Source organism: Pogoniulus pusillus, chromosome 38 (genome assembly GCF_015220805.1).
Source record: "Pogoniulus pusillus isolate bPogPus1 chromosome 38, bPogPus1.pri, whole genome shotgun sequence".
Taxonomy (NCBI): Eukaryota; Metazoa; Chordata; class Aves; order Piciformes; family Lybiidae; genus Pogoniulus; species Pogoniulus pusillus.
The window spans coordinates 7,485,252-7,512,159 of NC_087301.1; the positions used below are offsets into that span (position 1 = coordinate 7,485,252).

General features: G+C 53.0%; 1 protein-coding gene across 1 annotated transcript; it reads left to right on the forward strand.

Moving 5' to 3' along the window:
- The first annotated feature begins 709 nt into the window (after positions 1 to 709).
- C2CD2L (C2CD2 like) lies at positions 710 to 26,632 on the forward strand. The gene is made up of 14 exons (XM_064173379.1): positions 710 to 1,166; positions 6,673 to 6,768; positions 7,190 to 7,309; positions 10,627 to 10,737; positions 11,657 to 11,770; positions 12,364 to 12,481; positions 12,636 to 12,753; positions 13,206 to 13,270; positions 14,410 to 14,537; positions 15,536 to 15,707; positions 16,145 to 16,291; positions 16,830 to 16,963; positions 18,662 to 18,944; positions 21,117 to 26,632. The coding sequence occupies exons 1-14, from the start codon at positions 921 to 923 to the stop codon at positions 21,335 to 21,337; spliced, it is 2,073 nt and encodes a 690-aa protein (XP_064029449.1). The 5' UTR covers positions 710 to 920; the 3' UTR covers positions 21,338 to 26,632.
- The last annotated feature ends 276 nt before the right edge of the window (positions 26,633 to 26,908 follow it).

Genomic DNA, 26,908 nt, shown 5'->3' on the forward strand with positions numbered 1-26,908 from the left:
GTGGACGAAAGGATTCCGCCTTGGTGGTGTGTCCGTGCCTGGTGCGAGCAGGGTCACTGCTGTCGGTGAAAATGAGTGTGGCGTTACAAGGAAAGCATTTTTTAATGGGATCTCGGGAGACCTACGGGGAGCTCCACGTCCACACCGCGACTGCACTGCTACTTCAGGCAACCAGAGAAGGCTCGCTGCGGCAGCGATGGAGACCCCAGGTCGGCCGACCGCGAGGAACGCAGAGGCTTGGAGAACAGGCTGGCTAGCTGCAGGCGGCTGGTCGGGCGGCGGCGTAACCCTCCGCACCCCCTCGGACTGCCCCGCCAGGCCGCGTGGGGGCGCCACAGCGCGGGGAGGAGAGCGCTCGGCCGAGGGGAGGCCGGCAGGTGGCTGTGCGCACGCCGCTGGGGTCAGGCCGCGCCGGCCCACGTGCGGGCGGCTTGGGCTCCTCTGCTGGGAGGCGGCAGCGGCGGGGCCGGGGAAGGGCGGGCGGCTTGGGCTCCTCTGCCGGGAGGCGGCAGCGGCGGGGCCGGGGAAGGGCGGGCGGCTTGGGCTCCTCTGCCCTCCTCTGCTGGGAGGCGGCAGCGGCGGGGCCGGGGAAGGGCGGGCGGCTTGGGCTCCTCTGCCCTCCCCTGCTGGGAGGCGGCAGCGGCGGGGCCGGGGAAGGGCGGGCGGCGTGGGCTCCTCTGCCCTCCCCTGCTGGGAGGCGGCAGCGGCGGGGCCGGGGAAGGGCGGGCGGCTTGGGCTCCTCTGCCCTCCCCTGCTGGGAGGCGGCAGCGGCGGGGCCGGGGAAGGGCGGGCGGCTTGGGCTCCTCTGCCCTCCCCTGCCGGGAGGTGGCAGCGGCGGGGCCGGCGCCGCAGCGCTGGGGCCGGGCGGCGGCCCGCCCGCTATGCCTGCCGGCCCGCCGTGAGTCGCTGTGCGCGGCGCCATGGGGCCGGATCCAGGCTGGGCCGCGCTGGTGCTGCTCTTCGCCGCCTCGCTGCTCACCGTCGCGGCTTGGCTGCTCCAGTACTGGCGGTCCGCGGCCCTGCGTGCGGCGCGGCGGCGCGGGGCAGCGGCGGAGGAGGCCGGGGCCCGTGCGCTGCTGGCCGCGCTGCTCACCCTGCGGTCCCTGCGGGAGCAGTGGCAGAAGGCCTGGGTGCGAGCCCTCAACAGCCAGGCGCGCCGGAATGGGGTACGGCGGGGCCCGGGCGAGCGCGGCTGCGGGGTGGGGAGAGCTGTCGTCGGAGGCGGAGGGGGGAGCGGCGGCGACTTCTGAGCGGGAGGGGCTGCTTGCCCTTTGTTCTTGGGCCCCGAGGGAGCGTTCGTCGCGCAGCGCTCTTTAGGGCTGCGAGCTGTTGGCCGAAGGGAGTAAGCGCCGCGTTGCGAGCAGCCTTGCGCCGTGCCGGCGGCTCGGGGAGGTGAGGAAGCGCGGAAGGGAGGCACTGAGCAGCATGCTGCGCGTAACGCGCTTCGGTGCCCGTCCTGAGCCCGGCTCCGCTCTGATGAAGCCGGCCGATGGTGTCCACAGCCTCTTGCGAATTTTCGCGTGACATCTCCCGTAGCCTCCCAGCGTTACTTTTGCGTTGGTAGTTCTCGAAGTTCATGAGCACTCGCCGATTCCGTGTGAAGATAGTTGGACAGGTTGCCTTCGAGGCAGAGACTTTTAGCCGCAAAACTATGGTCCAAAGTTTGTCGTGATCTCTTTTTCCCCGCCCCTCCCCATCTCTTGTAAGTGGAAAGGGAGAAATCTGCTGTTAAATTGCATGGGAAAATCAAGAGCTCTAAAAGGGAGGGGATTCTGCCCCTTTACTCTGTTCTGTGTGCAGTTCTGGAGCCCCCGACACAAGAAGGACATGGACCTGTTGGAGCGAGTCCAGAGGAGGGCCACGAAGATGGTCAGAGTGCTGGAGCAGCTCTGTGATGAGGACAGGCTACAAGAGCTGGGGTATTGCAGCCTGGAGAAGAGAAGGCTTTGACAAAACCTTGGAGTGGCCTCCCAGTGTCTGAAGGGAGCCTACAGGAAGGCTGGGGAGGGACTATTGACAAGGTCTGATAATGACAGAACGAGAGGTAATGGGTTTGAACTGGCAGAGGGGAGATTTAAACTAGATGTTAGGAACAGGTTGCCCAGGGAGGTACATTCTGTGTTCCACAACGTCCCTGGAAGTGTTGAGGACCAGGTTGGATGAGGCTTTGGGCGACCTGTTCTAGCGGGCGGTGTCCCTGCCTGTGGCAGGGGATTGGAACTGGCTGAGCTTTGAGGTCCCTTCCAACCTAAACCATTCTGTGGCTTTAATGTATTTGAAGAAAAGGAAATCAGAGCCTCAAAGAATGTGGTGGGAACTTAGGTTCAGGTTTTCCAATGATGGGAAAGTATCTCCCCTTTTGACAAAATGAGTTAACTTCTAGACCAGGGGCAGGACACAAAATTCAATCTCTTAGTGCAGCACAACCATGTGAAAAAATGGGGCAAATGGTGAAGGTGGAGGAATGAGCAATTACTGCTTCTCTTGCCCACACTGCTGTTAGTTGTATTAGTGGAACAGGCTTTGTAAAGTCTGAGCCCGTAGGTAATGGCTCCTTTGGCTTGCTAATAGCTTGCACAGCAGTTTTTCTGGCATGCTTTCTGTAGCTCTTAATTTCTCTGATAATCCCCTGAATAGCTTTGTGGTGTGATGTGAAAAAAAACAGGGGTTTGAGGAAGGCAGCTCTGGAAGAAATGCTTGGTTTGGCTGTGTGTCACCTGCAGGGTAGCTGTCTTCTTTCAGAGAAGTCCTTTTTAGTTACAAGGCATCTAAGTCATACCTGTGCAATGCAGCCATGGACATAAAAGCTGTAGAAAGTGAATGGAGTGTCCTGCAGTTTGCCCAAAGGAGGGCCTAACCTGATCAGCAAGCATGGAGCCATTCAGTTTTGGCCTTCTGTTTTCATGCTCCAAGTCAGTAGAGTTCACTGGCATCTGGAGAGCAGAAAGGTCGATAGGGATTGTTAAGCAGTTACTGAAATGAACCACACGAGACAGGACAGATGCAAAATGCAAAGGCTGAGAGTGGTGCTCCTGAGGTTCTGCAGACTGAAATTGCAGGAGAGCACAACCCTTTTTGAAATGATTTAATCAGATTATTGCATTTGAAGTGCAGAGTGATGGCTGTGATTAATTCAGGTGCTGGCTGCCTCCTGGAAATGGCACATAATGCAATGCCTTTGGCTCCATTTTCCAGCCTCAATGAGGGGATATTTTTTGTTTTACTTGTGTCAGCCATCCTAGGTGGAGAGCATTTAAAAGCTGTTAGAGGTCATGTAAAGAAAGCCACAGCCAGTGCTGTCTGCCACCCATACCTATGTGCTGCCATGCTGTAGCAGTGAGCTTTCTGAGAGACTTCACCTGTCACATCTGCCAGGTGGGGTGGTTACCACTTGGCAGAGCAGTGTGTCTCAAAGCAAATGTCAAAGAATCAAGCAGGTTGGAAGAGAGCTCCAAGCTCCTCCAGCCCAACCTAGCACCCAGCCCTAGACAACCAACCAGACCATGGCACTAAGTGCCCCAGCCAGGCTTGGCTTGAACACCTCCAGCCACAGCCACTCCACCACCTCCCTGGGCAGCCCATTCCAATGCCAATCACTCTCTCTGACAACAACTTCCTCCTAACATCCAGCATGAACTTGTCATGGCCCAACTTGATTTTGTGTCCCCTTCTTCTGCTGCTGGCTGCCTGGCAGCAGAGCCCAACCCGACCTGGCTACAGCCTCCCTGCAGGCAGCTGCAGGCAGCAATGAGCTCTGCCCTGAGCCTCCTCTGCTGCCGGCTGCACCCCCCCAGCTCCCTCAGCCTCTCCTCACAGGGCTGTGCTCCAGGCCCCTCCCCAGCCTTGCTGCCCTTCTCTCAACACCTTCCAGCACCTCAACATCTCTCTGCAATGGAGCAGCCCAGAACTGGACACAGCACTCAAGCTGTGGCCTGAGCAGTGTTGAGCATAGGGGCAGAAGACCCTCCCTTGTTCTACTGGCCACTCTGCTCCTGATCTAGGCCAGGATGCCATTAAAATTAGTCCCTGCAAGTACCTTGCAAGTATGAATATGGATGGGCTGTTTGCATAGGATTGTCTTACCCAGCTGATGTTTTCACTTGCACATTTAACTCTTCTGCCTTTTATGTGCAGGTGCTCAGGGAGTTGGCATGCTTCAGACATTGCCTTTCTTAACGTTTGCTTTAAGTGTGTTGTGTCTTCTCTTTTGGAGGTTTACCAGAGCTCTTGCTTGTGAGGATGGGTGTTGCTTAATCATAGAATGGTTTAGGTTGGAAGGGAGCTCAAGGATCAGCCAGTTCCAACCCCCTGCCACGGGCAGGGACACCTCCCACTAGAACAGGTCACCCAAGGCCTCATCCAACCTGGCCTTGAACACCTCCAGGGAGGGAGCAGCCACAACCTCCCTGGGCAACCTGTGCCAGTGTCTCATCACCCTCACTAGAAACAACCCTTTCCTAACATCCAGTCTCAGTCTCCCCTCTGCCAGCTCAAACCCATTACCCTTCATGCTGCCATTACAAGACCTTGTCAATAGTCCCTCCCCAGCCTTCCTGTAGCCCCCTTCAGGTGCTGGGAGGCCACTATAAGGTCTCTTCAACAACTTCTCTTCTCCAGGCTGCAGAGCCCCTGCTCTTGTAGCCTGTCCTCATAGCGGAGCTGCTGCAGCCCTCTGAGCATCTTTGTGGCCCTCCTCTGGACTCACTCTAACATTTCCATGTCCTTGTGTTGGGGGCTCCAGAACTGCACACAGGACTCAAGGTAGGGTCTGAGGAGAGCAGAGCCAAGGGGCAGAATCCCCTCTCTTGCCCTGCTGCCCACACTGCTCTGGCTGCAGCCCAGCACAGGGTTGCTGTCTGGGCTGCACTCAGTTTTGGCTCGTTGCTGCTGTTTTGGACAGATTTGGTTCATCAGACCTGCCTCTCTGGTGCTTGCCAGCTGAGCTTTATTCTCATCCTTGTAGAAATAAAATATTTTTTCTTTGTTCCATCATGTTGAGTTCTCTGCTTTTTCATCTGAAGGTGTCACTGCTCCACTCGTGGTGTGACTCCTTACCTCCTCCTTTGCTTTGCCAGGTGGGTTTGCCAAATGTTGGCTTCACTCAGGAAGTTTGGTGGTGTTTCTCCTTGGTTGTGACTGTGATAAGTGGAATTTGCCTTCTTAGCAGAAGCATATCTGCTGTCTTTCCTGCCTTAGATCTAAGTGGTCTACATTAGAAAATGGGAATGGATGTTTGTATTCTTGTCCAGGCTCTGATAGTGCCAAGGGGACAGAGGATTCAAAGTTGTTTATTGTTTTTAGGACAAGCTTGTTCTCTGAAGGGTTTTTCAGGGGATTGAGTGCTTTGTTCCCAAGAGGATTGTGGAAAATGAATCTCTGTTCTAAAGATAAAGTTATCTGCTCTAAAGATCAAGTTAGCCATCAAACTGTAAGTTGTGCCTCCTTTGTGGGACTTGCTCATTCCTCCTCTGGTGATTGATTCTTTTAAATTTCATTCAGGGCTGTAATTTGTTGGTGCTTAGTTGGTGACAAGTGAGAAAATGGTAAGGTGCCCATTGCAGAGTAGGGGGCAAAGTTTTCATGACAGAGTGAGAGTTGTGTCAGCTGGCCCTGATGTTGTGTTTGTGTCCCATTTCTTGTGGCTTGGAACTCATTCAAAACTTTCACTGGAGTCAGAGTTAGAAAACAGTCCATTAAGTATACCAAGGGCAGCAGGAGGCCAGGGCCTGGCTCTTTGAAAAGAAGATGCTGGAGCGTGTCTAGAGAAGGGCAACGAAGCTGGTGAGGAGCCTGGAGCACAGCCCTGTGAGGAGAGGCTGAGGGAGCTGGGGGGGTGCAGCCTGCAGCAGAGGAGGCTCAGGACAGAGCTCATTGCTGCCTGCAGCTGCCTGCAGGGAGGCTGTAGCCAGGTGGGGTTGGGCTCTGCTGCCAGGCAGCCAGGGACAGAAGAAGGGGACACAGCCTCAAGTTGTGCCAGGGCAGATCTAGGCTGGATGTGAGGAGGAAGTTGTTGTCAGAGAGAGTGATTGGCATTGGAATGGGCTGCCCAGGGAGGTGGTGGAGTGGCTGTGGCTGGAGGTGTTGCAGCCAAGCCTGGCTGGGGCACTTAGTGCCATGGTCTGGTTGGTTGGACAGGACTGGGTGCTAGGTTGGGTTGGAGGAGCTTGGAGCTCTCTTTCAGCCTGCTTGATGCTATGATTCTAAGAATTGGTTGCAAATGGTAGCCAAGCAAGTGCTAACTGGCTCTTGGTCTTGGAGGATGAGGTGCAAGAAGAATGAGAGGGTAGTGCTCCATAAGGTGGCTGTGGGACTACTTGATGCAGGCTGTTGGAACCCAGTTTTTGGTCTGTGACTAAATGAGACTGGTGATGTACTGTGGAGTAACACTCTTGATAGTTACGTGGGGTAAGATGTGTGAAACTCAATCTGGTGTTTACTATGTCAGCAGCTTCTGAAGTTCTTCTTTCTGCTTCCTCTATTTCTTTCTCCTTCCCTCCTCTGTCCTTTCCCCTTATTTCCTTTCTCCATCTGGTAGAATTGCAGCTGATGCTGGTTCTGCATGCAGGCTGGGTTCGTGGAAGTGGACCTGAGTGGAGTGTCTCTGCGGCCCCAGGTCAGAATCATTTCTCTTCCTTGAAACTGTCTGACATTAACAGAGTTCTCTTTTTGTAGAGTTCGGTGCAGATCACGTTTGAAGAGGGTCCTCAGTTGCCACTGGCTGCAGATGTAAGCCCCGTGATGTGCAGGGCACAGTCGGATCACAGCATGGTAAGGCTTTGCCGTTCCGAGTTGGGCTCTCTCTGTTGGCAGGCAGCAGGTGCTGCAGAGACCAGCCAGGCCTGCAGGATGAGCATGGTCTAACCGAAGAGGCTGAGTTGGTAGGGCTGCTGAGGGTCTCAAGAGATTGCAGCTTTGGATCTGTGCATTAGTGAGCTCTGGTAGACCCATGAGCAGGAGATGTGTTGGTGGAGCTGAGGCGTATGGATGCTGAGTCCTGCAGCAAAGAGAAGCAAGCTCCTGTCACCAGTACATCTTCACTGAATGGCAGCTTTGCAGTGCAGACCTGGGCCAGGGAGTAAGCCCAGTTTTTAATTCCTGCTGCAAAGGGTCAGCCTTGCCTGGTGCCTTTTGAGGTTTGTGGCTGTAGCTCCCCAAGGATAGAAACTCATGGCCTTCCTTTTCTCTCCAGGTGCTATGCTGCCATCTGTCAGCTGAAGCTGTGAAGTTTCCTGTCGCTGTTACTCAGCAGTCCCCAGCTGCTGTTTCAGTTGACACCTATCATATCACTTTGGCTGTGCTGCAGGCTCAGGTAACAGCTCTAAAAAGCTAGCCACTGAACTTGTTCTTTCACCTGGCCTCAGGCCTATGGAGGAAAGAGCACCAATGTTGTGCAAATGAAAGCCTCATGGTGCCAGAAGCAGCAGCATGCTGTCACTGATGCTCAGCAGGGTGACAGATATTCTGAGTCCATGTGCAGAGTCTCATTTTGAGTCTTACTCTGCAAGTCTTGCCTATGTAATGTAGCTGTAACAAAGTCCAGAGAGATCTTGGTCTTGGCTATATCATGTAGCTGTAACAAAGTCCAGAGAGATTTTGGTCTTGGCTATATAATGTAGCTGTAACAAAATCCGGAGTGATTTGAGGTGTGGCAGCATTTTCTGCTGTGTTTTCAAGCAGATGCTTAAGAAGCAAAAGGTGCACAGAGTTTCCCTCGCAGTGTGGTGGCTAGGGAAAAGTGTGTCCTGTGTGGTATGGTTACAATCTTGTCCTGGGTAGTGTGAAAAAGAAATGTATGGTGAGAAGTGAGGGAGCTGGGGGTGTGCAGCCTGGAGAAGAGGAGACTCAGGGGTGACCTCATTGCTGTCTACAACTACCTGAGGGAAGGCTGTAGCCAGGTGGGGTTGGGCTCTTCACCCAGGCAACCAGCAACAGAACAGGGGGACACAGCCTCAAGTTGTGCCAGGGGAGATTCAGGCTGGATGTTAGGAGGAAGTTGTTGTCAGAGAGAGTGATTGGCATTGGAATGGGCTGCCCAGGGAGGTGGTGGAGTGGCTGTGGCTGGAGGTGTTGCAGCCAAGCCTGGCTGGGGCACTTAGTGCCATGGTCTGGTTGACTGTCTAGGGCTGGGTGCTAGGTTGGGCAGGATGAGTCTCTTCCAACCTGGTTGATTCTATGATTCTAAGTGGTTTATCTGGACTACTCTTAATCTGCATCACACCCTTGTGAAGGTATTTTTTTTCTGCCTGTTGATTACTCTAGAGGCTTCTTCTGGAACAGAAGTGTCTGTGGTGATGATGCCACAGTAGATTTTTTTACTGTGTTTGCTTGCCTGAAGCATGATTTTGTTCCCACTGTGAAGAAGGGCTTAACAGTGGAGATGGAATCTTGCTTGGAGACCACACACTCATTTGCATTACAGGGAGATGTGATGAGTGAGATGTACCTCTAGTAGTGGAAGCTGATTCCATGCTCTTGCAGGTGTTACAGTTGGAAGGTTGGTCCTAGAGTCCCTTTCTCTCGGAAGCTTCATTAAGTTGTTTGGCTGACATCCAACAGATCATCTTGGTCATTGTGCCTCAGTCATTTACACAGGTCCCTTCTCTCTCCTTCATGTTTAGTGTGCCTGCTGCTGCTGTAGTTGTGAGCAGCAGCTGTGGTCACTTGTCATATTGCCTGGTTTCTGGGAGCAAGGTAGCCTTTGCCAGGTCAAATTGCTTCCATACTCACTGGCCTTTCCTGGGTCTCCTTGTTTGCACCTGCTGAAGTTTTGAGTGTATGCTGCTGAATGTGAAGTGCTGGTGAAGGTACCAGCTAGGTTGGTTTGGTTGGAATGCTTCAAGTACAGTATTCTGAGATGTGCTTTGCCTATTTTATGCACTTGTGATTGCTTACCTGGCTACTGTATTAGGGATCTCTTGCTTTCAGCTGAGCTCTTCTGTGTTCCTGGTAAATAAATATCAATCTGGCAGTTACTTTAGAACTGCATTAAATTTGATTCCCATTTTAAGCAGAGGTAAGGGGTTAGGAGTCCTTGGTAGGGTTCTGCTTCTGTCTGTTGCATTAATGTTGCCTTTTAGGTGCACTGCTAGGCAGCTTTGCATCTTAGAATCATAGAATCAAGCAGGTTGGAAGAGACCTCCAAGCTCATCCAGTCCAACCTAGCACCCAGCCCTATCCAGTCAACAGACCATGGCACCGAGTGCCTCATCCAGTCTTTTCTTGAAGACCTCAAGGGATGGTGACTCCACCACCTCCCTGGGCAGCCCATTCCAATGCCAGTCACTCTCTCTGTGAAGAACTTCCTCCTAACATCCAGCCTATACTTCCTCCAGCACAACTTGAGACTCTGTCCCCTTGTTCTGTTGCTGGTTGCCTGGGAGAAGAGCCCAACCCCATCTGGCTACAATGTCCCTTCAGGTAGTTTTAGAGAGCAATGAGGTCACCTCTGAGCCTCCTCTTCTCCAGGCTAAACAACCACAGCTCCCTCAGCCTCTCCTCACAGGGTTTGTGTTCCAGGCCCCTCACCAGCTTTGTTGCCCTTCTCTGGACATGTTCCAGCACCTCAACATCTCTCTTGAATTGATGACCCCAGAACTGGACACAGCACACAAGGTGTGGCCTGACCAGTGCTGAGTACAGGGGAAGAAGAACCTCCCTTGTCCTACTGGCCACACTGTTCCTGATGCAGCCCAGGATGCCATTGGCTCTCTTGGCCACCTGGGCACACTGCTGCCTCATCTTCAGCTACTATCTATCAGCAGCCCCAGGTCCCTTTCCTCCTGGCTGCTTTCCAGCCACTCAGTCCCCAGCCTGTAGCACTGTTTGGGGTTGTTGTGGCCAAAGTGCAGGACCCTGCACTTGGCCTTGTTCAATCTCATCCCATTGGCCTCTGCCCACCCATCCAGCCTGTCCAGGTCCCTCTGCAGGGCTCTGCTACCTTCCAACAGATCAACACCTGCTCCTAGCTTGGTGTCATCTGCAGACTTACTGATGCTGGACTCAATCCCCTCGTCCAGGTCATCAATAAAGATATTGACCAGGACTGTGCCCAGCACTGATCCTTGGGGAACACCACTAGTGTCAGCTGCCAACTGGATGTGGCACCATTCACCACCACTCTCTGGGCTCTGCCATCCAGCCAGTTCTTGATCCAGCACAGAGTGAATCTGAACCTACAGCACGGCTTATGGCCTGATTTGTTGTTGCAGTTGTTGGTGACCTGGCTGAGTTTTCAGTTTGAGGATGCTCTCCTAGAGGTGCACTGCTAACTTAAAAATGGCTGTGCTTAGCTTTGGTGATGGTTACTTAGTGCAGCTCAGTAAATATTCCATCTGTGCCCAGCTTGCTCTCTGGGATTGTCCTGCGATTGTTTTCCTCAGCCAAAGCTGCAGCCAGCCCTCTGGTGGTGTCTGGACATCTAGAGGTGGCAAGGAAGCCAGATCTCAATGTGGTGTGATGAAGCTTCTGCAGCTGCTTCTTCCCATAGGCCCAGGACCACTGCTCGTGTTCTTACATTCTGTCTCTTAATTGTTGTGCTGGTGTGAGGGTTGCTGAATTTGAAGTGGGCAAAAAGCACCTGATGGACACAGGAACTGGACCTGACAGTGGCTATTTGTTCTGGGCCAGGTGGAGATTCACTTGGAGGAGATACAGAATGAAGGTCTCTTGGTGTCTTGGACATTCAAGGGCAGACCAGAATTGAACCTTTCTGTTCTTCCGAGACTTCAGCTTTGTGAGGTGAGTAGCAAACAGCAGGAGGCTGGACTGGAGGAAGGGTGGGAAGGGCAGAAACAGCATGGAGCCAGGAGGAAGGTTGGCACGGGGTGGGGAGAAGTTGACAGCTTGCTGTCATGGCCCTTTATGGTGAGGGAGGCTTTTCTTTTGCCCTGGAATCAGTAGTAGCTCTGCTCTGACAAAGCAGCCTGTCTTCAGGAGAACCAAAGCAGTACCAAAGTCTGCTGTGAGACTTGGGGTGTGACAGCTGAGTGGGACTCTGTGTGGCAGAAATGGCTTTCAGTTTTTGTGGGTTCCTCTGCCATCACCTTGCCTAAAATGAGCTGGTTTGTGTTGGTGGTGGTGTTTTTTGGTGGGGTTTTGTTTGGTGAGGTTTTTTTGTGTGGGTTTTTTTGGTAGGTTTGTTTTTATTCCTATTTATTTTGTTTGGCTTTTTTGAGAGGTTGGCCTGCAGAACACACACACAGGTCTTTAGGGATTTGACAAGCTGCATGTGAGTGTGCCTGCACTTCTGTGATACAGATAGGCTGGTTGGTTTTGTTAGTTGTGGGGGTGTTTTTGTTTGTTGTCTTGAGGTTTCTTGTTGCTTTATCCTGAGTAGAATTAGGTTGTTCTCCCCAAAGTGCCATCTCACGAGATGGGGAGAGGGTAGCAAATTGCTGAAGCTGTATTGTCAGAATTTACAGCAGGCAGACTACAGAGGCACAGGTTTAGTTTATCTCATTTAGACAACTTACATTTGCCTGCAGCTGTTGCACAAAAGCTTGAAGTGCTAAGGAGAGCAAGTACAGAGTATCTGGGAGGTTACTAGGAGAAGGACCATGTAGAGTCTTAAGAGGCTCAAGAAACAGTTGAGGCTATATAAGGAGAAAATGCATCTGCCTTGTTATGACTCTCCTGCATTTCCCCTTGGTTTGTGAAGAATGAAGGGGGGGTGGATCTGTCTACCATAAAGGATCTGATAGAGGATACCATTGTCAGCACGCAGCCAGCCATGATTGTGAATCTGAAGGCCTGCACTGCTGGGGACAGTGTGGTAAGGTCCTCTCCTCGTGTCATTCTTGTGCCTGAAACACTTCTCTGAATCGCTTCTGAGGGCTGGGGCTTAGGCAGGTATTCCATGGGTTGAGACTCCTGTCTGGGCCAGAGGCACATCCTGGCCTGCACTGCCACAGAAGTTGGGCTTCTGTGGGAAAGGAGAAGAGAATATGTGCCCTGAAGTGCAGCTCTGTATGTACCTTGTGTTGAGGTGGAGCTAGACTGCTTGAGATGCATCCCTTGCTTTGGCAGTCTCTGTGTTGCTCTGAACACCAAGGCTCTACCTGGGATGCCATAAACAGTTGTGGAATGGTCTGTGCTTTGTTGTCTTCAGTTGTCCTTCGGACAGACAGCAACATTCTTTGTGTCTGTCTCTTCCTCCTGCTTTAAACTTCCCATCTGCAGTAACATGGGGCATGGAGTCCCTGCTAGAGGGTGATAGCTGGGGGAATCTGTAGCATCCCTCTGTGGGTATTTTCTGATGTTGGTGTGAGTAGCTGCTTAGTAGATACAAGGATGAACATTGCATATCTCACTGCTGTCTGCTGCTGAGTGCACAACAAAGGCATTGGTTGTCTTCTCGTTCCTCAGGTACCCAGCAATAAGCTGATTCAGGAGCCCCCAGCAGAAACAGCAGCAGCCCCTCTGGGTTCAAAGCTATTGCTCCGGAATCTTCGAGTGCTGAACTTGGGCTGCCAGGGGAAGGGAGGTGAGTATGAGAACTGCTGATCTGCAGGGGCAGGTGTGCAGGTCGTGAGCTTGGAAGTAATGGATGTTGTAGGTGGATTCAAAAGGAAAAGCCCCTGCCAAGCCTGTGCCTCGTGTTGCTGAGCATGTCCCTGTACCCTGTCCCGTTGTTGCAGGAGTTGGGGAGATCTGCTGCATGGCAGAGCTGGACAGCCCCCCCCAGCAGAAGTGGACGAGAGCGGTGGCAGCCAGCGGCACAGGGGCTGAGGTGGAGTGGACAGAGGAGCTCTTTCTGTGAGTGTCTGCACAGGCCTGGGGGTCGTTGCTGGGCTGCAGTATGGTGCAGAGGGGAAGCTTGCACAGCTTGCACGCAGTGTGAGTTTGTGCTGCCTGCTTGGCAGTTGGCCTCAGCTCGTGCAGGGACTTCCTGCTCCCCTGGACAGTGTTTTAACTGGATCATCAGCAGTGCCAGCTGTGGGATGTATGGTAGCAGCAGGTGCAAATCTCAGCCTTCCAGACAGGTTGCCCTCATGACTTCCCCTGGCAGCCTGTGCAGCCCTGTAGGGGCCACGAACTGGAATCTTCCATATAGTTTGACACCTCTTGTTGCATCCTCCAAAGTAGCAGCTGCACATGAGGAGAGGCTTGTGTTATTGGAGGGAGGGAAGGTCTCAAGTGGGGTGTTTGCTCTGTGGCTGTTTTGCAAAGATTGTCTGATACCAGACTGTTTTTTTCTGTTGAAACAGGGAGTTGGGACCTAGAAGTAAGGAGCTGAAGCTACAAGTGGTGGGCATCAGTGACAGTGGGGGAAGTGAGTATGGGCAGCTGTAAGGTGGGGAGGCAACAATGCTCAAGAGACTTCCTGTGCTTTGAAGCCTACAGTTATTCTGTATCATAGAATGGTTTAGGTTGGAAGGGAGCTCAAAGCTCAGCCAGTTCCAACCCCCTGCCATAGGCAGGGTCACCTCCCACTGGAACAGGTTGCTCAAGGCCTCATCCAACCTGGCCTTGAACGCCTCCAGAGAGGAAGCAGCCACAACCTCCCTGGGCAGCCTGTGCCAGTGTCTCACCACCCTCACTGGAAAGCACCCTTTCCTAACATCTAGTTTGAATCTCCCCTCTGCCAGTTTAAACCCATTACCCCTTGTGCTGTCATTACAAGACCTTGTCAGTAGTCCCTCCCCAGCCTTCCTGTAGCCCCCTTCAGATACTGGAAGGTCACTAGAAGGTCTCCTCAAAGCTTCCTCTCCAGGCTGCAGAGTCCCTGCTCTTGTAGCCTGTCCTCATCGCAGAGCTGCTGCAGCCCTCTGAGCATTCTTGTGGCCCTCCTCTGGACTGGCTCCAACAGTTCCATGTCCTTGTGCTGGGGGCTCCAGGACTGCACACAGGACTCTAGGTGGGGTCTGATGAGAGCAGACTAAAGAGGCAGAATCTGCTCTCTTGCCCTGTGCCACATGTGACAAACTCTGCAAAGGACTTTTTAAGTCCAACTGTACCTGGGCCTCTGGCTGTAATGAAATAATCTGGAGACCGTTCTTAGTGCAGTGCTCTTACTCTGACCTTCTTGTGTTCCTGGGGGTTTCTGATGCCTGCCTGTCTCCACTCTGGAATGGGGAGAAGGGTAGGGGGATTTGCTTCTGTGTATTAGAAGAATGCTGCAGAAGGCTCTTACCTCTTTGTCTGTACTTGGTTGGAGGCAAGTTGCAGCACCTGATTTTGATGGAGGCTGCACAAGGGAGGATCTCTTTAAGGGAGTGAATTTCTGTGTTGGCAAAGAGGAATGGAGGAGTGCTGCCAGCCCCCTCCCTACCTTGAAGCTGGAGGTTACCAGAGTTCTGGAGGTCTGCTTCACTGGCCCTCAGGGCTGCTTCCAAAAAGAGTGTTGCCTGGGAGACATCTGAGGTGCTGGAAGTTGTGTGGTGTATTTTGTTGTCCTGTTTGTTCCCACAGATGTGTTGCTGGCACATACTGCACTTTGGCTTGATTGTTTGGGCAAACACCCGTCTGGGAGACAGGTCTGCTCGCTGACCCCAGGGGCTGGGCGGTCCCTGACGCCTGAGGCTACCATTGTGTTGGAGGTGAGCTCAGGACTCTGTAAGCTTGGCACAACTGAGTGCTCCAGAAGCATTAATGATGAGAGCCTCTGGCCAGAGGCGAGTGTGAGATGGCCTGGGCTCTGCACAGGGGACTGGCAGACCCTTAGGCTGAAGAGGTGTGTTGCCTGCCCCTCAATCCTTCAGTCTCCATTCAGCCAACGTTGTCGTGGTGCCCAGGGAGTGTCAGTCGTGTGCCTGCCTTTCATAGAATCAAGCAGGTTGGAAGAGACCTCCAAGATCATCCAGTCCAACCTAGCACCCAGCCCTAGCCAATCAACCAGACCATGGCACTAAGTGCCCCATCCAGGCTTTTCTTGAAGACCCCCAGGGACGGTGCCTCCACCACCTCCCTGGGCAGCCCATTCCAATGGGAATCACTCTCTCTGTGAAGAACTTCTTCCTAATATCCAGCCTATACCTACCCTGGCACAACTTGAGACTGTGTCCCCTTGTTCTATTGCTGATTGCCTGGGAGAAGAGGCCACCCCCGACCTGGCTACAATGTCCCTTCAGGTAGTTGTAGACAGTAATAAGATCACCCCTGAGCCTCCTCTTCTCCAGGCTAAACAGGCCCAGCTCCCTCAGCCTCTCCTCATAGGATTTGTGCTCCAGGCCCCTCACCAGCTTTGTTGCCCTTCTCTGGACATGCTCCAGCACCTCAACATCTTTCTTGAATTGAGGGGCCCAGAACTGGACACAGCACTCAAGGTGTGGTCTGACCAGTGCTGAGTACAAGGGAAGAATAACCTCCCTTGTCCTACTGGCTACACTGTTCCTGATGCAGGCCAGGATGCCATTGGCTCTCTTGGCCACCTGGGCACACTGCTGGCTCATCTTCAGCTTACTATCTATCAGCACCCCCAGGTCCCTTTCCTCCTGGCTGCTCTCCAGCCACTCAGTCCCCAGCCTATAGCGCTGCTTGGGGTTGTTGTGGCTCTGTCTAGGAGAGCCTCTCTTAAGCTGTGCTTTTTCCTTTGTAGCTGCTGTTCCAGGAGTCTGCTGTGTCCCTGAATGCTCAGCACGCCCCTGCTCTGCGGCCCAGCATTACCCCTACCAAGAAGGTGGAGATGGACAGGACCATCATGCCCGACGGCACTATTGTTACTACTGTCACCACCATTCAGTCCCGGCCCAAGGCAGACTGCAAACTGGGTGAGGCACCCCTGCAGCAGGTGTCTTGTGTGAGCAGCTGCTATGGGGGTGCAGACTTGGCTCTAGTATTCCCTAGGCTGCTCTTGTGAGCAGTAGCAAAACTGTTCAGCCATTCTGTGTCGTGGGTGTCGCAGACTGTGACCTTGTGCAGTGCTTTAGGCTTCTGGGCTGCTGTTGCCATAGCATCTGGTGATGGCTGGAGACTCATGTAGCCTCGGGGAGGGAATCGATGCAGCCCTGGGTTTGGGGGGAGGCAGCAAGAGAAGGACAAGCCTCTTGTACTTTGCTGCTGCAAAGCCTCACAGAGCCAGCCCTTGCAGGTGCTCTGTGTGCACTTGAGGCCTTTTGGATGTGTGTGTGAGGGGCACTAGTGAAGTTGCCTAAGCTGCTTCTCTGCTTACTGATGTCTCTGTGTCTGCTTCTCTTTCACTGTGAAGATTCTCCATCAAGATCACCTTCCAAGGTGGAAGTGACTGAGAAGAAGACAACTGTGCTTCTGGAAAAAGCTCCCATGCCCAGTGGTAGGTGTGAGTGCTTGGAAATCTGGTGCCCTTACCAGAGCAATTCATCTTCCTCAGCCTTTGGTGGAGAGGGGCAGTGTGAATGTGAATTGCTGAAGTCGTTTGCATTTGCTGATGAAGACAATGTCCCAGTGAAGGTGGGGACAGACAGGTGGTGGTGACAGGTGAAAGAAATTCCACTTTGGCTATCCAGTCTTTGGCTCTGGATGCTTCCTTGCTCGACAAGGAGATTCCAGACTATTTGAACCCAGAGAGCTTTTCTCACCCTGTGTTTGGGGTTCTCATTGTCTTGGCACAGCACTGTGACCATTTTGACAGTTTGTAGCTGAGGCTGTCCAAACTCTTGGGTGTTTCTGGAGCCTTTGCTGCGTGAGAAGGAAGGGGAATGATAAGCCTGGTTGGTTTATTTGGGCAAGGCCATCAAAGGTTTGTGCCTTTGGGTGTGTAATTGCCTATTCCAAGCATGCTGGTCAGCGAGAGACCTCTTGCCTGTGGAGAGTTGACTGGATAGGGCTGGGTGCTAGGTTGGACTGGATGATCTTGGAGGTCTCTTCCAACCTGCTTGATTCTATGATTCTGTTGGTATCTTTCTTACCCTCAGGGGATAGCCACGTGCCAAACGGCCTGGATCCGGTGGCTGAGACAGCGATCAGGCAGCTAACCGAGACCAACAACAAGCCTGCCAAGAAGACCCCTACGAAGCGTAGCACCCTCATCATCTCTGGAGTTTCCAAGGTGTCTGGGAGTGCTGGGGGAGAGGCCTGGGGCTCCTTTGCTAGTTGGGGACATTATTTCTAGGGTTGCCTGTGCGAAACTGCCCTGACCTGCGGGGCATCAGTGTGAGCAGCTTCTAGCCTAGGCAGAACCCTGTCGCTGCTTCCCTGCAGTGGAGGCACCGTCCCTGGGGGTCTTCAAGAAAAGACTGGATGAGGCACTTTGTGCCATGGTCTAGTTGATTGGTTAGGGCTGGGTGATAGGTTGGACTGGATGATCTTGGAGGTCTCTTCCAACCTGGTTGATTCTATGACTGTCAGAGGTACCTCACCAGTCTGAGGTGCAGCTGGTGGTGGGAGTTCACAAGGGGCAGCTACAGAGGGGAGGCTCCTGCCATAGCCAGATGGAATCCTTATGGAGAACCTCCAGAGTTCTCCTTGGGCTTGCTGTGGTGGGTTAAGAACTTCCCCCCCACACTCTTGACATTTACCAGACTAGCTCAGGTGGCTTGGAAGGAGGCTGAAGCTATGCTTACAGCAAAGCAAAATGCACAAGCATATGTACACAATGTATTTACAATTACAGACAAATTAGAAATGGTGGAGAAATCCAGACCCTGACAGACAAAGGGAACTGCCCAGAAGGGGCTCCAAGCTACCCCCTCTTCTTCCCTCTACTTTCCCAGACAGGCAAACAAAAGTAACCAGTAAAGCTTACATTGTTGTTTGGTAGTGGAGAGATTAGAGTGGAGTGAAGGGGGAGCAAACAGGAGCAGCGTTGCAGAACTGAGTGGGACAAACCAATGAATGATGCAGACTTCATCATTATTTCCTTTTTGCAGCCAATGATCTGATTTCTCTCTTTAAAATATTCCAATTAGCCTCAAACCAGCACACTTGTCTGTGAATCATAGGATCAGTCAGGGTTGGAAGGGACCACAAGGATCAGCCAGTTCCAACTCCCCTGCCATGCCCAGGGACACCCTACCCTAGAGCAGGCTGCACACAGCCTCATCCAGCCTGGCCTTAAACACCTCCAGGGATGGAGCCTCAACCACCTCCCTGGGCAACCCATTCCAGCCTCTCACCACTCTCCTGCTCAACAACTTCCTCCTCACCTCCAGCTTCACTCTCCCCACCTCCAGCTTTGCTCCATTTCCCCCACTCCTGGCACTCCCTGAGAGCCTAAGAAGTCCCTCCCCAGCTTTTTTGTAGCCCCCTTCAGATCCTGGCAGGCCACAAGAAGGTCCCCTGGGAGCCTCCTCTGCTCCAGCCTGCACAGCCCCAACTCTTTCAGGCTGTGCTCGCAGCAGAGCTGCTGCAGCCTCTGAGCATCCTCCTGGCCCTGCTCTGGACACTCTCCAGCATCTCCACAGCCCTCTTGTCCCAGGGGCTCCAGAGCTGGATGCAGGACTCCAGGTGGGGTCTGACCAGAGTGGAGTAGAGGGGGAAAATCACCTCCCTTGACCTGCTGGCTGCACTTCTGCTGCTGCAGCCCAGGCTCTGCTTGGCTTTCTGGGCTGCAAGTGCACACTGCAAGAGTGAGGGAAGTGTCCAGAACACTTTGCAGTCCATGTTCCGCTGTGTTGCTGTGAAGGGTGATGAATGAGCGTTGGTGCTGTCTAGTACTGGCGATTGGAGCATCCTTATGTAGGAAGAAGGGAGACAAATGCTATCCTTTAGGCCCTGTCTTCTGCCTGACCCTTCAACTCTGCCCCAGGTGCCCCTTGCTCAGGATGAAATGGCACTGTCCCTGGGTTATGCTGCGTCCCTGGAGGCTGCGGCGTACGCGGGCTCTGCGGCAGAGGGCACAGCTGAGCAGGTTCGCGACTCTGCCGAGTCCTCTCAGCTGCTGGAGGAGTCACTGCCGGGACAAAGAGCCAGTCAGGAGCTGGATGAGACAACACGATCTGACATATCTGAGAGGCCTTCGGTGGAAGATGTTGAGTCTGAAACTGGCTCCATGGGAGCACTGGAAACCAGGAGCTTGAAAGATCACAAAGGTAAGGATGAGCTATTAAGTGGTAGCTAACATTAGCCTCTTGTACTTGAGGAGAGAGTGACATCCGAGTTCCCCATGTGAGCATGAGGACAGCAGCCAGCCTTTGGCATGGTGAAGACTGCCTTCTGCTGGAGCCTGAAGTAGCCTCTCTGTCCCCTTGTGTCCTGCTAGAGCAGTTTCAGACTTCTCTGTTTGCAGGCATCTTGATTCCTGTGGCCTCTTTGGTTTCTGTGCTGTCATAATGGGAACCCTGTGTGGCTTCTGTGTTCCTGAGAACCCATTTTCCCTCCTGGTCAGTGGCTCTGAAGATGAGGCATGTGTCTGTGAGTGAGTTCTGAGCCACAGGAGTGGAGGCTGCTGAACAATGTACTGCATGGGCCTTGGTGCTCTCTTGGTTAGCATCAAAGCAGCTGACACCAGATGTCTGCACAAACTGCTTTTAAACAAGGCAGTGAGCCTGCCCTGCCCGAGCTGCTGTGCTGGGGGAGGTCTAGGCTGGATGTAAGGAGGAAGTTGTTGGCAGAGAGAGTGATTGGCATTGGAATAGGCTGCCCAGGGAGGTGGTGGAGTCACTGCCCATGGAGGTGTTCAAGCAAAGCCTGGATGAGGCATTTAGTGCCGTGGTTTGGTTGACTGGACAGGGCTGGGTGCTGGGCTGGACTGGATGATTATGGAGGTCTCTGCCAACCTGGTTGATTCTGTGATTCTTGGACTTTGTAGGCTTGTGTCAGCTCAGTGGGTGGTGCACCTTGGGTTTGTCTGCTTCTAGCCATGGTGGCTGTGGTGAGCTGTGGATTTACGTAAACAAGCATAAGCCAGAGCCTTGACTGCCCAGAGCATGAGAGCCTGGCAGGGGTCAGGGGATTCTACCCTGGTGCAGCCAAGTACAGCTGCATCATTGGGTAACAGATGTGTGGCCCAGATTCTGGAGAGACATGAGGGACATGGGGGAGCAGGAAGGAAATGGAAAGCAAGGCCCCTCTGTAGGAAGTACAGTTACAGCTTTGTGTGGCATGCAGGTTTTGCATTTAGCTTTCTGCACCTGTTTGGGGCTGGCAATAATGGGCATCTCTGCCCTCTCCCATGTGCATGAGTCATCTGGGGCCATGGCCCTTATTTATCTCCAGATTTGGGCATTTTGTGCAGGTGGGGGCTTGATGACCAGTCAGTCTGAGTGCCTTTGAGGTGGGCCAGTCCAAGAGGCCTTTCCCTGGTTTATGTTCTTGGTGTCTCCACATGCAGACATGCTTGCTTGCTTTCTACTCATCTGAGTCATAGCCTTCCCTTACAGTTCTGCATGCCTCCACTCAAGGTGTTACTGTGTAGAAAGGAGTTCCTGCAGAGGGGATGTGTGAAAGCCAGTGGCATCCTGGCTTGTATTAGAAATGTGCTGGCCAGCAGGACAGAGAGGTGATCATCCCCCTGTACACTGGTGAGGCCACCCCTTGAGTGCTGCGTTCAGTTCTGGGCTCCTCACTAAAAGGACATTGAGGTGCTGAAGTGTGTCCAGAGAAGGGCAACCAGGCTCATGAAGGGCCTGGAGCACATGACCTATGAGGGGCATCTGCGTGAGCTGGGCTTGTTTAGCCTGAAGAGGAGGAGGCTGAGGGGAGACCTCATCACTCTGTACAACTGCCTGAAGGGAGGTTGCAGTGAGGAGGGGACAGCCTCTTCTCCTCGGTGTCAAGTGACAGGACCAGAATAAATAGTTTCAAGCTGTGCCAGGGGAGATTCAGCCTGGCTGTTAGGTAATACTTCTTCCCAGAGAGGGTTCTCAAACATTGAAACAGGCTGCCCAGGAAAGTGCTGGGGTCGTGGTCCCTGGAGGTGTTTAAGCAACGTGTGGACCTGGCACCTAGGGTTTAGTGTTGATGATTCAGTGCTGGGTCAAGGGTTGGACTGGATGAGCTTGGAGGTCTCTTCCAAAGGGATGTGTTCTGTGGTCCTGTGCTTAGCAGAGCAGCCTCCAGCATTGCAGTCTGTGCTGAGTGTAGACCTTGCCTTGCTCCTGGGAGCTCAGGATTGCTGACACACCGTCTGCTTCTGCCGCTCAGAGCAGAAGAGGTCTCTGATGATCGTTTGAGAGCAGCTGGGTGTGTTTCTACTCCCCAGACTTGGCAGGGCAGGATGGTGTTGTGGTTTCCATCTCCTTCCTTGCTTTCTGTCTCTGCAGTTAGCTTTCTTCGGAGTGGTACCAAGCTCATCTTCAGGAGGAGGAGCAAACAGAAGGAGGCTGGGCTGAGCCAGTCACACGATGACTTATCCAACGTCACCACCAGCTCTGCTGCGAGGAAGAAAGCTGGCAGCTTCTCCCACCGTCTCATCAAGCGCTTCTCCTTCAAGTCTAAGTCAAAACCCAAAGCTAGTGACAGCACAACAGCAGGTGAGAACTGAAGGAGGGAGAAGCCCCTCAGAAAGATTGTGCAGAAGTCCTTTTCTACTCTGTTGTCTTTCTGCTCTGTGGTATCCGTGACCCACAGTCTAGTTCCTTCCAGCCTTGGCTGAGGGAGGACACCCCAGTGCTTTGCACCATTTGGGGAGTGGATGTGGCAAACCCAAGGCCTAGGCTGCTCTTTGGCCTTGGCTTAACCTTTGACTGTTGTACCCTATTGTGCTGTCCCAGAAAAATCCAGGTGGCCTGCTGATGGCCACCAGGGGCCCCAGGAGCTGTGGAAGTGACTCTGCCTGTGTAGCTGTCTGGCGTCACCGGGTACACCCTGGAAGAGGGGTGGTGGGCCCTGAAGTGGCAACCCTCAGAGCTAACGATTGAGAAAGCTCTCAGTTAGCTATGTCGCTGGAAAATGTGGGACACAGCCTTGCTCAGCTCCTCCAGCAGCAGAGAGCAACACGAGTGCTGACTGTCTGAACCTGACTGAGGTGCAGGAGGTGTGATGCGGCTGTGAGGAGAATAAGCTGTGCTTCTCCACCTGGCTCTGCCACTGGAACAGTCTCTGCTTCAGGTAGTGCTGAGGGATGTCTGCTTTCTGTGCTCTGCTGGTGCAGGAAGGAGGCTATGTGAGAAGAGAGGAGTTCTAACCGTGGGGTGAGATTCAGTAGAAGCCTGGGCCCTTGCAAGGACCTCTGGCTGGTGCTGCTGCCCTGACCCAGCCATCCCTCCATAACTGGGAAGGGCTGCATGTGTGCTCCAGCCCTTGTACAAGCAGAGCCCTGTCCCTTGGGGGTGGCTGGGGGCCTTGCTGGCAGGGTGTCTGACCATCTTCCAGACCTGCAGAGTACCTGGCCTGTTGTGATTCTCATGCTGCTGACTGGCACCCTGCTGGGGATGGATGGCAATGGCAAGGAATGTGGTGCTGCTGGCTGGACGGGCGTCCTAACGTGGAGGTGAAGCCACATGTTGGAGCAAGGCAAGGTTGATGCACTTTCACTGAGGAGAGGGTTGCCTGTAGTAGAGGGAGCCTTTCTTGATCACATCTGGTCTTTCTTTTCTTCTAGCAAACCTGATCTGCCTCATTCAGACTGAGCATTTCTGCAGTGGGTAATTGTAGAGGGAGAGGTGTGCAGGGCAAATTGACTCCTGGCACAGGGGAGGAGTCTGCCTTCGCAGGTGAATGGTTGTCTGATATCCTGACGTGCTACAAACACCCCCAGATGCCCTGTTTGGCTAGCAGAGTGCCACTCTGGGGGCACACTTGTGTCCTGCTGGTGCTCCTGGCTTGACCAGAAGCTCCTGTGGCTTGTACAGTTGAAAAGAGGTGAGGCTAAGGGGAGGAAAGGCTTCCCTGAAGAGTGAGCAGTGCTTAGACCTGACTGCATTTACTAGCTCTGCTCTCCTGTTACAGCACCCTTCAAAGCAGAGCCTATTGCTCCACCTTACGCAGGATGCAACTGACTGAAAGTGGTTGTTCTCTTGGAGATGCACATAGAACAACACATCACATTCCTCAGAAGGACAAATCCTGTCTTACTGATCCAGCCATTGCTTGCCATTTCCAAAGACTGGAGTGTGTTCTGTGTTGTGCTGCCAGAGGATTTAGAGGCAGGAATTTCAGGCTGTCTCTTGAAAGGAGCATCCGGAGGCAGGGGAAGGTCATAGTCACTCGGAGCTGGACTGAATGTGCTGTTGCTTGCCAGGAGGAGGGACTTTATTTCCTGGTTTACTTGCTAATTCCCCATGAGTTTGGGCATGTGTGAGAAAGTGGATTGGTCCAGCTGGCTGACCAAGAGCCTCTTCTCCATCTCTTTGTTTTGGTCTGGGATCCTTTCTGTCATACCTGAGCTCATTGGTGTCTTTCATCCTTTGTTTCTTTCCTCATCCTCACAGTGGTGTGGCTTTGCTTGCTGTTCTGTGTGCTGTGGATGTCAGCCACTCTCCACTTCTCAGTGAAAAGAGTTTTCCTTGATGCCACTGAGCAGTTCCTGCTGCAGTGCTGGTGGGAGTTGCCCATCTGTGGCTCGTGTGCAGCGCTAGAGCTGCTGGCTGGCTGTGACCTTCCTCTGCTGGGCAGGTGTGTGTCGCACACGGTGCTGTCCTTGGGCACACCCCACACCCTGGTTCTCAATCTCAGGAGCTGATTCCACGTTGCCACTTTCTCTTGCACTGTCCCTGTAGTGAGTCATCTGTCGCTAGCTGGACTCGATGCTCTCTTTTCAGGTTTTGGGTATTCTTTGGTACTGTGTCATGGTCGCTTTGAATGCAGAATGCTGGCTGAGCCCAGACAGCACCACTGCTCTGGTGGGATGGTTGTGAAAGTTTGCATTAGGGATGATGGTTTTATGGAGGGGAACTTCCAGAACAGCCAACAGCTCTTCAGCTGTGAGTTTTATTTCAGGGCTTCCCATGAGCCTTGTTTAATAGTCCTGTATTGTTTTCCTTGAAACACAAGAGCAGCTCGATCTGTCCTGATGCAGAGCAGCTGGAGGCTAATGCTCAAGGCTCCTCTCCACCATTCTGAAGCTTGAATCTGAGGCCTTGTGTGTGTGAGCAGGGCCACGAGGGTTAGCAAGCATTGTTCTTGTTGCTGTAGACCTGAGGCAGAAAAGGTGAGCAAGGTTCATGTCTGACAAATACACACCTAGATTTTAACTGGAGTGCTTTGGTCTGGCTCAGGAGGTGATAGGAAAGCAAGGAGTAGAATTGAGACCTGAGTTCCTCACTGGCCTTGGGCCTCAGGTCAGGAGTAAAGACAAGAATCCCAGGGAGTTTCCCCCATAGAGCTGCTGCTTCAGGAAATCTCTTCTGTATTTAATCCCTGTTTGTGCTTCTGGCTTTAGGACAGAAGTAGTGTTTGAAGCCTGCTTTTCCTTGTTGACTTCTTCCAGATACCCACACCCTCACCTCTGTGCCCCTGTGGGGTCTGTGGCATTTCCTAACTCCTGGGACTGCAGAGCAACCCCAGGGTTTGGCATGGGCTGCTGTCACACCTGTTAGACTCAAATGATCTGCAGTTGCCAGGTTGCTGTCTCAGGGTAGGTCAGTATTTGCACCTTGCAAAATTGGTCCACAACCAAATGTGTGCAGGAGGAGGAGTGAGCAGCGGAGTGGCAGAGTTGAACACCTGGAGGCTTCTGAAGGAGTTCAAGCCTGCTGGTGAGGGCCTGTGTTCCAAATGCTGCATTTTGCTGCTGTCTGCAAAAGTCAAAATGATGACTGGTAAATGAAGCCAAAGTACACAGTTTGGATTTTTTTTTGAGGGGGGGTTGTTTTGGCTGAACAGAGCTACTAGAACTTAACCTATGCTGTGTATTTGTACTTCTCTGAAGAGAATAGTTTTCTGTAGCTTGAAGTATACTTGTAAGTAGATTTCTGTGTGGATGCATCCTCTCCCTGTCCCATGGCAAAGTTTGTGAAGAGCCTCTCTGTGGGCTTCTGTGTGGATGCATCTTCTCCCTGTCCCATGGCAAGGCTTGTGAAGAGCCTCTCTATAGGCTTCTGTGTGGATGCATCTTCTCCCTGTCCCTTGGCAAGGCTTGTGAAGAGCCTCTCTGTGGGCTTCTGTGTGGATGCATCTTCTCCCTGTCCCTTGGCAAGGCTTGTGAAGAGCCTCTCTGTGGGCTTCTGTGTGGATGCATCTTCTCCCTGTCCCTTGGCAAGGCTTGTGAAGAGCCTCTCTGTGGGCTTCTGTGTGGATGCATCTTCTCCCTGTCCCTTGGCAAGGCTTGTGAAGAGCCTCTCTGTAGGCTTCTGTGTGGATGCATCTTCTCCCTGTCCCTTGGCAAGGCTTGTGAAGAGCCTCTCTGTAGACTTCTGTGTGGATGCATCTTCTCCCTGTCCCTTGGCAAGGCTTGTGAAGAGCCTCTCTGTGGGCTTCTGTGTGGATGCATCTTCTCCCTGTCCCTTGGCAAGGCTTGTGAAGAGCCTCTCTGTGGGCTTCTGTGTGGATGCATCTTCTCCCTGTCCCTTGGCAAGGCTTGTGAAGAGCCTCTCTGTGGGCTTCTGTGTGGATGCATCTTCTCCCTGTCCCTTGGCAAGGCTTGTGAAGAGCCTCTCTGTGGGCTTCTGTGTGGATGCATCTTCTCCCTGTCTCTTGGCAAGGCTTGTGAAGAGCCTCTCTGTCAGAAGAGCGCTTGGTGTTGGGCCACAAGGGATATCCTCTGCATGTCAGCGAGCACAGCCACAGGAAGAGAAGGCAGCCACAGCAAGAGCTCAGTGTTTAGGGAGTGCTGTAGGCCGTAGTGTGGCAGACACCAGGCTGTGACCCGACACGTGGGGATGACCCTCAGAGGCTGCCGTCCTGGCGCGGAGGCACCGCATGCTTGTGCTTGCTGGCACTCGGAGCTGAGTGCCCACGCTGGCTGTGCTGCCGAGTGGCTGAGGATGTTAGAGCTGCTGGGTTGGATGGGAGAGCAACCTTGCAAGCCTCTGTCGTTTCCACAAAGTACTTCTTACATGGACCTCTGCAGGGGCATGCTTGAGCAAGCGAGTCCAGCTTCTGCCCTGAGAAGCTCCTTGTGCCGCCGCCGTAGTTGAGAGGCTCTGTAAGGAGATGGGCAGAAGTGGGAGAGAGCAGGGGGAGCCTGCTCGAGTCGAGAGCCAGTCAGAAAACACTTTAGTGGAGGAGAGCACAATGAAAACATCATCAAACCGATATGAGGGCCACAGGCATGCCCTGTTTCTAGCTGGACGTGTGGCAGAGTATGCTTGTAAGTGTTCTTGTTCTGCTTTTCTGCCTGGCGGTGCCACTTCCTTCCTGCCATGGCTCATTGTCTGCTGAACCTACAGAGAGGTCATTTCCAGGTAGCCGGCAAGATGCCCTAGTGCCGGGTGGCTGCTGCTCGTGTGCTTGGGGGTCTCTTTGCCTCGTTCTCCCCTCCCTCCCCCTAGGTCACGATGAGTGTCATGATAGAGTAACAATTCCGGTGGTGGTCAAACTGCTGGGAAAGGTCTTTGTGTGCTTGCGATATTGCAGCTCCTCCTACAGGCCTGCCTGCTCCGAACCACCTTGCTCCTACAGGTACTGGACCAAATACCCACATCGAGTTTGAGTTTGTGTCCCCTCCTTGTGTGTGTTCTTTTGTATTTTGATGCCTTCTCTCTGGGTGGATTAATCCCAGATCGTTTAGAGGGAAAAAAAAAAAAGGAACTGTGTAGCTCTTTAAGAGATGAGAATAAAATGACTTAATTTGGGACTAAGTGAATGAAGTTCTTGCACCTTTGTAAATGTTGAAGAGGAGTTCCATTGCTGTGTAATGGCTGAACCTTTTAACTTATTAAACCACATGGAAATCAAATCATGACTCTGAGTTTGACTTCATTACCTACTGGAGTGTGGTGGTGAGCTGTGCTTTGACATTGCACAAGATTGGGGAGGTAGCTGATTTGTATGGCTGTTGTCTCTGAACATCCCTTTTTGACCAGTGCAGATACACAGGTTACAGTCCTTAAGGCCATGTCAAGGGCTGTAGCCATCACAGAATGTTGGAGGTTGGAAGGGGCACCTCGAAAGATCATCCAGTTCACCTCCCCCACCAGAACAGGATCACCTATGCCAGATCATCCAGGTGGGT